Genomic DNA, 10,072 nt, shown 5'->3' with positions numbered 1-10,072 from the left:
ACACACACACACACACACACAGAGTTTATGCATGCATGCACACACCCTGTGGCTAATCACTGTGATTCCCCCAACGCCCACCACCATTCCAGTTTGGTGATTGCCCAAATTGGCATCATCAGAGAAATGGCCTCTGTTGTGTGTAAACAAATATCCCCTCCCCGTGGTCCCCCCTTTACACACCACTTCCCTCTTAGACCTGCTTCATTTCTGTCTGTTCTCCTCACCATCACACGCCCCTCCCCTCTCTACCTCTTCCTATCTGTCTCTTTCTCTGTCTCTCTCTCTTTCTCCTCTCTCTCTCTCTCTCTCTCTCTCTCTCTAGCAGATTGAGTGTAGATTAGCAAGGACAGATTTGGAGAGTAGGCAGTGCACAAAATCCTTACTCTTGAATAAAAATGTTTTGAGTAATGAGTTCTGTCACAGTATCATATGGGCTGTAAGCAAAATTTGATTTGATCTCTCTCTCACTCCCTCTCTCTGACTCCCTCCTGCCTTCCCTCTCCCCCTCACGCTCTCCCCCCCCCCCCCACCCCCCCCCCACTCTCTCTCTCTCTCTCTCCACCATAACACCCCTCCCTGCTCTCTCTCTCTGTCAACATGCGCACATAAACACCATACAGACACACTATTTTAGGTTCACTCTTCATTTGAAAGGGCTTTATCCAAAGCATGGGGAGGTGGGGGGATAAAGACCACAGTGTTTGCAGTGTGCACAGGGGGAATTATCCCTGCATCAGATGATGGCTGTTCCAGCCACATAATGGACAAATAAACTCTGTGATGCATTGTCTGTCTGTTGTGCAACCGTTCATGTGTGGCCCAGAAGCTCTGTTGTGGTGAGCTTTTTTTTTTTTTCTTTTTTTTGTGTGTGTGTGTGTGTGCACGCTCACACACATGCAAACATGCATATGCTTGCATGCATGCGCACACAGGTATATGTATGTTTATATATATATACATACATACATGTATATATATATATGTATAGTGTGTGTGTGTATATATATGTGTGTGTGTGTATATATATATATGTGTGTGTGTGTGTGTATTTGTAAATAGTGTGAAATGATAACATAGAGGAATAATGTCTGTTTTTATTATGAATAAAGAAATACAGACTATCAGCTTGATTATTTCTCTGGTCACTGATACTCTACAATCTCCATTTATGTCGTTGCTGCTACTTTTCATAGCACAAATAAACTAACCACCCCCTGCCCCACAAAAAATAGTAATAAAAGATTCCAATCAATATTATGATTGTAAATTTTAGATTTTTTCCAAAGTGGATGTGGAGTGTATATGGATCAGTCCGCATGCATACTTTGACATTTTGTAACTGTAGCATTGAAGAAAAGAAGAAGAAAAAAGAAAAATCTGTGGTACACACTAAAAGAACATAGTTCTCATTGCTTTATGTGTGTAGACACCAGGTGGTGGAAGCAGGGAAGAATGTTGAAGAAAAGAGAAAAAAAGAAGAAAGAAATTTGTGGTACATACTAAAGAACATGTTTTCATTGCTCTGAATGACACCAGGTGGTGGGAAGCAGGGAAGGAAGAGAGAGAAAAAAAAAAGGAATGAAATCTGGTACATACTAAAAGAACATTGTTTTCATTGCTCTGTGTGTGTGTGTGTGTGTTGACAACAGGTGGTGGAAGCAGGGAAGGACCACCTCCCATCATGGCTGCACTTCCTGCCAGCCCAGAACCTCCTGAAGGGAGTCCCCGCCCCCTCCGATGCCGGCCAGCCGGTGTACCTGGAGGTAACGGCCCATGGCCCTGACGGCCGCACGGCCAGCGATGTCTTCTCCGTCTCAGTCAGCGCCGACTCGCAGACCATGTCTTTGGGCCAGCCACTGCGCTTCAAGAAGACACAGGAAGGACCGGAAGTTGTCCGCTGCAAGCGGGAGGAACCGGAGACAGTGGCCACGATCGTGGTGGACGCGGAAATGGGCGACCTGGGGGTGGAGGAACGCTTGGCCTTGGTGGAGCGCTTCCTGGGCCACATGGGGCTGGGGGAGGAGATGGTGAAGGTGGTGCCCGCGAAGGCCCGGCTGCTGGAAGACGCCTCAGCGCTGGTGACGGGCAGCGGGGACATCGGCAGTGGTGGGGAGGCCAGGCACGCCGGGGTGGCTCTATCGTGGCTGGTGGGATGCGGCAAGGTGTGTGTGTGTGTGTGTGTGCACTTTACTGATGTATGGATGTATTTCTTGGATGTTTTTATTTGTACATATTGATGTGACAGTCCTTTCTTGACGTAGCTGTGTGTGTGTGTGTGTGTGTATGTGTGTGTGTGTGTGTGTGTACACTTTACTGATGTATGGATGTATTTCTTGGATGTTTTTATTTGTACATATTGATATGACAGTCCTTTCTTGACGTAGCTGTGTGTTTGTGTGTGTGTGTGTGTACACTTTACTGATGTATGGATGTATTTCTTGGATGTTTTTATTTGTACATATTGATATGACAATACTTTATTGTCATAATGTGTGTGTTTGTGTAAGGTTTTGTCTGACAGCTTATTGTGGAATTTTTGATTGACTAGTTTTTGGGGGTTTTTTTTTATGGTGTGCATGATCATATTAGTATGTGTTTTTAACGAGCTTGTGATTGGTCGAGTTAAAATGTACCATGTGGGTTGATTAAAGCGTTTATGATTTGATTTGATATGGAGGTGGAGAAGGGCTTGTGATGGCACAAGTTACATTCTCACGTGGGTTGATAAAGTGTTTTATGATTTAATTGATTTTGTTTTTGATTTGATTTGATTCGATGTGAAGGTGGAGAAGGGCCACTTCCCGGTGCTGCAGCGGCTGGACGAGGACTCCAGCAGCGGGGTGATGGGTCGAGCCCTGGGCCGGCCCGTGGTGGGCTGGAGGGTCACCAACACGCGCCTCCAGCAGCAGCAGCAGCAGCACGGGTTGAAGAGGCGACGGCGACAGGTCCGGGCCACCGCCACCCTCGGCATCACCATCTCCCCCCCAACCGCCACGGACGCTGGGAGCACGGAGACGGACACCATGACGCACGAGGTGTGTGTCGAGTTTTGTGTGTGTGTGTGTGAATTATGCTGTGGTACTGTTGAGTTTCAGTTTCAGTTTCTCAAGGAGGTGACTCTACATTCGGACAAAAATCCATATATGCTACACCACATCTGCTAGGCAGATGCCTGACCAGCAACATTACCCAGTGTGCTTAGTTAGGCCTTGAGTGCATGCTTTCATATTTGTGTACCTATCAGAGAGGATTTCTTCTACATAATTTAGCCAGAGGACAACGCTCGTTGCCATAGATTTTTTTTTTCAGTGCTCCCAAGTGCTTGCTGCACCAGGAACCTCAATTTATCGTCTCATCCTTAACTCACTCAGTACGGCCAGTCCTCTCTTCTCCTCTACACAGACCCCTCGGATGTCCAGTGGGTGTCTGAATGACCCAACCTTTAGCTTCCGTCGTCAGAATTGTGGTATTCTTTGTCAACATTCACCTCTTCAGTATAAGAGCCTTCCGCTTGCAATATTTTGATGATGGTAATTGGGGTGAAACGCTGTTAACGTCGTCTCTTTCGCCGTTCGTATGGAAAGAGTTAAGACTAGACGCTCAGTTTGATTTTCCAGTCAAACTTGAGAGAAAGGGCGAGAGCAGGATTTAAACCCACACCCCCAGACTCTCTTAAATGGCAGCTGAGCATCTTAACCATTTTGCCACCTTCCGCTGTGAGTTAACATCAGGTACAGTCAGGTCATAAGTTACAGAAATAAAAAAAAAATCCATGGATGCAAATTTTGCAGCAGTTCTAACCCGGGAATGTAAGTACGTTTTTGGTTCTGTGAGTGCATGGTGATGTGTGCATGTAATGAGTTCTCACGTGCTTGGGTGCAGATGACCTCATTCTAAAAGAAATGTGTTCTCTAGTTTTCATTCGTTTACCATTACTTTGATACATCTTTTTTTTTTTTCTTTTTTTTTTTATGATAATGATGGATTGTCAGAGTGTAGATTGATTTATTAATACCACAGTAAATGTTTGACTACTCTGCCATGTTGTACAATTCAGACATTTGAGAATGAGATGATATGACAAGTGGAAGGACAACAAAATGCTACAGACAGGATTCTGTTTGATATTAATCTGTCGTTATTGTTATTCTGTCTGTTTTTGTTTTTGCAGGGATTTAGGCTGGGTTTAGGCTTAGGTACTACTTTTGTCGTTTTTTCCGCAATTAAAAAAGAAAAAAAGAAAGTATATACTTAGTACTTTGTATTTCTAATGCTTTCTGTTCATGTGTGTGTGTGTTTTCACACAGGTGGTGGTGATGTCCTCCCCCACGTTCACCCTGGAGCCCAGCCCCACCCAGCCCGACATGCCCCAGACCACCACCACCACCCCCACTCCTGAGCCCACCACCACCACCACCACCACGGAGAAGACGACGCCACAGCCGGTTGAGCCGTCCACCAAACCGACGACCAAGAAGCCCACAACGACAGACACCCCCACCCTCCCTCCCACCACCACTACCACCACCACTCCCACCACTACAACCTCTACTACCACCACTACTACAACTACAACTACTACTACTACTACTGAACCCACCACCACTACTTCGACTACTACCACAACCACGACTAAGGTGAGTTGGGGTTTTTGTTGTTTTTTCCATTTTACACAACTCAACACATATATCTATCCATTCCTACATCCTAGATCTGTCTGCACACCTGTTCATACATCTGTTTGTATGGGGAGTTATTGGTTTTTGTGTAGTGTGAGCCAGTTTTAGATGTGTGTTTCTCATCATGTAAAAACATGACAGACTTGTTAATGTGTATGCTTTTCAAGGATTTCTTATCAGCTGAAAAAGACAGCAGAAACATGACTTCAGTATTGGTTTAAACAGTATTCTGTTTTAAGATGTGACAGTAACGAATACAGTAAATACAGCAGGGTAACAAGAAAGTCTTATATTAATGTAAGTGCTGTCAAAATGTATATAGATATGTGATGGATGTCTCAACAGGTAGAAATTTATGTTGGCCAAAAGAAAAACAAGAACAGTACAGCTGACAAGAAATTGAAAAAGAGGTTTGTGGTTCAGAGATGAGATGCCAACTGGTATGATTTTGCTGTATTTCATTAAGTACGATTGCAGTTTGTTCCGATGTTACGCCAGTGTCAAAATTGTTGTGACGAGTTCATTTTCGACTACATAGCATAGTCACATGCTTTGCTGTTGTAACATTACCCGGACGCTTGGTTAATCATCACGGTCCAGTGACAGGACGCTCATTTAATTTTCCAGTCAGGCTTGAGAGAAAGGACAAGAGCAGGACTGGAACCCAGAGAACATACCCAGCATGCACACCCCCGAAAGCGGAGTATGGCTGCCTACATGGCGGGGTAAAAACGTTCCTACACGTAAAAAGCCCACTCGCGTATATACGAGTGAACGTGGGAGTTGAAGCCCATGAACGCAGAAGAAGAAGAAGGAACCCAGAGCTCATAGATGCAGTAAGGCAGATAAACGTCTTGACCATTCTTGCATTCAAACCCAGAACCCTCGTGGACAGTGTACTGGCCAACAAGCATCTTAACTCACTCAGTACGGCCAGTCCTCTCTTCTCCTCTACACAGACCCCTCGGATGTCCAGTGGGTGTCTGAATGACCCAGACTTTAGCTTCCGTCATCAGAATTGTGGTATTCTTTGTCAACATTCACGTCTTCAGTATAAGAGCCTTCCGCTTGCAATATTTTGATGATGGTAATTGGGGTGAAACGCTGTTAACGTCGTCTCTTTCGCCGTTCGTATGGAGAGAGTTAACCATTCTGCCACCTTCCTGTTTCTCGAACAGAAGCCGAGGACAATGAAGCCGACCCAGCCGCCGGTGGTTGAGTGCCAGAAGCCGATAGTGCTGAAGCCGTTCACCAAGGTGGTGTTCTTTGTGGGCGAGATCATCGACTACACCATCCCCAACGACATCTTCTCCGCCTGTGGGGAGGGGGGGACCCGAGACATGGACCTCCTCCTGTTCAAGTGAGTCTGGGTCTTTCGTTGGTAGTATCGCTTTTGGGGTTGCTGACAAAGTGTAGTTTTGGTGGAGTTGATCAGTGGGTGTTACTGTGTTAATGTCGGGGGAAGGGGGGGTAGGGGGTGTCACCTGTGTGTGTCAGTGTATGTTTCACTGTGTGTTATTGTGTGTCACTGTGTACACATGTCACTGTGTGTATGTCACTGTATGTCACCATGTGTATATGATTATGCTTTTCACTCTGTGTGACTGTGTGCATATGTCACTGTGTATGTCACTGTCTGTGTATGTGTCTCTGTGGGTATTACTGTTTGTGTGTGTGTGTGTCACTGATTGTGATCCAGGGATGGAGGCCCTGTTTTGGCAAAGTGTTAGGTGCTGGGGGAAGGGCACTTGATCTGTGTGTGTGCACAGGGACACCAGTATGATGATCCCTGTTGACTGGTTCCTGTCACTTTGTACATCATCACACTGTGTGTGTGTGTGTGCAGGGAAACTATCACTGTGTGTGTATAACATATGTGTGCACAGGGACACTGTCACAGTGTATGTATCACTCTGTGTGTGTGTGCGTGCGTGTTTATGTGTGTGCACAGGAACACTGTCACTGTGTACTACGCTTCACTGAGTTTTTGTATCTGCAGGGACACAGTTAAGTACTGTATATGCATTGCTGAGTTTTTGTGTGCACAGGGACACTGTCACCGTGTAAACATCGTTGATTTTTTTTTTGTGTTTACAGGGACACCAGCACGATGATCCCGGACGACTGGTTCCTGCAGTTTGACCAGGAGGGGCAGCGGGTGTGGGGCCTGGCGGAGCAGCCAGGGACCTACAACATGACGCTGGTAGCCAACCTGCGAGACCCCGCCTTCATCACCATCGCCACCCTCCGCATCATCGTGCGCCGGCCCAAGGGGCGCAAGGCGCGCATCACCCACCAGATGAGCATGACCATCGACGCTGACTTCACCGACTTCAACCGCAGCCTGGTGAAGAAGCTGGACCTGAGCAGAAAGGTGAGACGCCGTGGTGTGTGTTGGTGTTTGTGAAGGGTTCTTTATTTATTTATTATTATTACTACTACCCCTTTTTATGTATTATAATTATTATTTATTTACTTATTTATGTACGCTTATCTATTATTTATTCACCCTTTTTTTCTTTTCTTTTTTTTTTTTTTCTCAAGGCCTGACTAAGCGGTTGGGTTACGCTGCTGCTCAGGCATCTGCTTGGCAGATGTGGTGTAGCATATATGGATTTGTCCAAACGCAGTGATGCCTCCTTGAGCTACTGAAACTGAATGGTTTGACCAATTGGAGTCTTGCACATTATGCATCCCTATCTTGTGAGAGAAAACATTTCCTTCAGTGAAAAAAACAACAACAAATAAACAACAACTGGACTACATGTTGTAGCATCAGTATTGTAAAGAAGATATGAGAAAATGATATGAAAGGGAAGGAAAAAAAGTTCTATTAATTTTATTGTCAATGAACTGCGAAGAAGAGATGTTCTTGTGTGGAGGACAAATCTTTTGTACCACTGTCCTTCTCATGCCAGGTTCGATTCGTAGACAAGTGTGATGTACATGTTTGTGTTTACTGGACTGAAGCCATACTGCCTGACTCAGGAAATGTATGATGAGCACCTGATAACAGCTGTGAGTCAGCTCTACCCAGGTAGGCAGGCTGTCGTGCAAATGACTCTGTGTTTGGAGAGCAATTAATTTGGTCCCTGACCATAGACGGGCACTGTATAATGTGTTGCCTGTTGTGTGATTGACCCTGTGTCTGTGAAGCACTCAAGAGTTTGATCTTTGACTGGGGATGGTGCTGTGTTAGTATCAGTGACGATAATGTGACACCTGTTGTGCAAATGGCTCTGATTGTAAAGCACTTGAAGCTTGGTCTCTGGCCAAAGAGAGGAAATATGTAAGTATGAATCTGACCGAAGATGGGCACTAAGTAAGTATCACTCTGAAGATAAGGCACAAGATAGTTATCAGTCTGAAGATAAGGCACAAGATAGTTACCACTCTGAACAAAGACGGGCACTAAATTAGTATCAGCAGTGACGTGTGACATGCAGTGACTGTGGTGGCTGTGTGTGCAGGTGGCAGGCGTGTTTGGCGATGAGAACACCAGCGCCCTGACGGTGACCAAGATTGCGCCAGGCTCTGTCATCTACAGTTTCACCAACAACACGCTGGTCGGAGGCAGCTGTCCCGTGGGGGACATCACGGCCCTAGCCGACAAACTGGTGATTGGCGGGACCCTCAACCCTGATGCCATGGAGAAGCTGAAACCCTGGGTCCTCACCGGGGCCGGCATCACCCCGGCCGGGGACTGCGAGGGTCGTTCAGACTTCCCCCAGAGGTCTGCATCAATTGTGACATCCCCCCCACCTGTGCCAACCACCACCACCCCCACAACCACCACCACCATGGAAGAGGTGAAGACCAAGTCTGCTGTTCCCACGGACGCCCCAAGCATGGAGAAGACGACGACGAAGGGCAAGGGGGCTGGAGGCAACATCACAGGCGTGGCGACGGCGGACAAGACTAGCGATGACGACATCTGGATCACGACGGTGGTGCCGGCAGTTGTGATCGTGGCTATCCTGTTGGTGGCGCTGCTGATCGCCTGCGTGCTGTACCGCAAAAAGCGCAAGGGCAAGATGAGCCTGGAGGACAAGAACACCTTCGTCAACCGCGGCACCCCTGTCATCTTCCCCGACGAGCTGGACGACAAGCCCAATGACTCCACCAAGCCGCTCCTCATCGAGGGCAGCCCCCCAGCACCCCCCCCGGAATACCGCAGTCGGGGCCACAGTGCCAGCCCCCCACAGAACCACCACCACCACTCCCACCCTCCCCACCACCCCTCCTTCCCTCGGGATGTGACACCACCCACGGACGAGATGGAGATGGAGGTGGACGCCAACTCCCCCCTCTACCACCCCCCGCCACCCGTCACGGCCAGCAGTGGCAAGCAGGCCCGGCCCCCCCACGTCCAACAGCCCTACCGCTCACAGCCCCCGGAGATCCACCCCTAGAGCCACCCGGTCTGTCTGTCCACCCCCATCTGGACTGGATGAGGATCGCTTGCAGCAAACTACCAACCAGCTAGCTACATGACCCAGTTTGGCTCCATGGAGGAGGAAGATTGGGTTTTTAGTTGTTTTTCCCCACAGTGTGTGTAGGGTTGCTGGGAGCACTTTGTTGTGTCCCTGGCTGGCTGCACACTGTGCAACAGGAGCAGTGTCTGCTGGATGGTAAGATAGAGAGCGAGAGAGCTGGCAGGCTGCCCTTACTGTATGACTATGCAAAACTACTACTTGACTGTAGACGTCTGTGAGAGAGAGAGTGGGAGGGAAGGGGTGGGGGAGGGGTAGGACAGCTTGGTGGGGGTGGGGGGGGGAAGCTGCCTTCTGGGTGGGTTTTTGGTTTGTTCTTAAACTGGGGGGGGGGGATGGGAGAGGAAGTGGGGTCAGGTGGGATGGTTGGGGAGAGAGAGGGTGGTGGACTTTGGAAGATGTCCTTTATCTTTCTTTTTTTCTTTTTTTTCTTGTCTGAGAATTTACTATTCTTGGATCAATGTTACATTGATATAGTTTTAACTGTAAATGGAATGACCAGCAGCAAACACTTTGCTGGATGTGGAAGGAAAAGATCGAAACTGAGGCTGAGCCAGGGAGAAGTATGTGAATTGCTGTTGCTGCAAGTCTTCTGACCCACCAACACTGTGTGGGGGATGGTGTTTGTGTGTGTGTATGGTGTGCATGTGTGTGTGTGTGTGTGCATGTGCATGTGTGTGTGTGTGTGTGTGCTGTAAGTGTTGCGGTCCCAGTTGGGAAGTTGACAAAGCAACTAACCTCCCTCCAGTCTTCAGTCAATCATTGTGGACAGATGGAGAAGGGGGGGTGGGGTGGGGTGGGGCAAAGGAGCGAATCAGCACGTCAGGCCTCGGCACTTAAAAAAAAAAAAGGTGTTTTTTTTTTGTTTTGTTTTTTTCAAAATTCCTTTGAATTTTT

General features: G+C 47.5%; 1 protein-coding gene across 4 annotated transcripts in view; it reads left to right on the top strand.

Annotated features, from left to right (window-relative positions):
- LOC143299784 (dystroglycan 1-like) overlaps positions 1 to 9,405 on the top strand; it is a 177,336-nt gene extending 167,931 nt beyond the window's left edge. For all 4 annotated transcript variants that reach the window (XM_076613195.1, XM_076613196.1, XM_076613197.1 and 1 more), the window contains 6 exons: positions 1,653 to 2,165; positions 2,787 to 3,038; positions 4,311 to 4,640; positions 5,861 to 6,042; positions 6,780 to 7,056; positions 8,153 to 9,405. In XM_076613195.1, coding sequence (XP_076469310.1) covers positions 1,653 to 2,165; positions 2,787 to 3,038; positions 4,311 to 4,640; positions 5,861 to 6,042; positions 6,780 to 7,056; positions 8,153 to 9,094 — 2,496 coding nt within the window. In that variant the 3' untranslated portion in view covers positions 9,095 to 9,405. The remainder of the gene's footprint in view (positions 1 to 1,652; positions 2,166 to 2,786; positions 3,039 to 4,310; positions 4,641 to 5,860; positions 6,043 to 6,779; positions 7,057 to 8,152) is intronic.
- The last annotated feature ends 667 nt before the right edge of the window (positions 9,406 to 10,072 follow it).

Source organism: Babylonia areolata, chromosome 25, assembly GCF_041734735.1.
Source record: "Babylonia areolata isolate BAREFJ2019XMU chromosome 25, ASM4173473v1, whole genome shotgun sequence".
In the NCBI taxonomy this organism is placed as follows: domain Eukaryota; kingdom Metazoa; phylum Mollusca; class Gastropoda; order Neogastropoda; family Buccinidae; genus Babylonia; species Babylonia areolata.
This window is presented reverse-complemented; position numbering and strand designations above follow the sequence as displayed.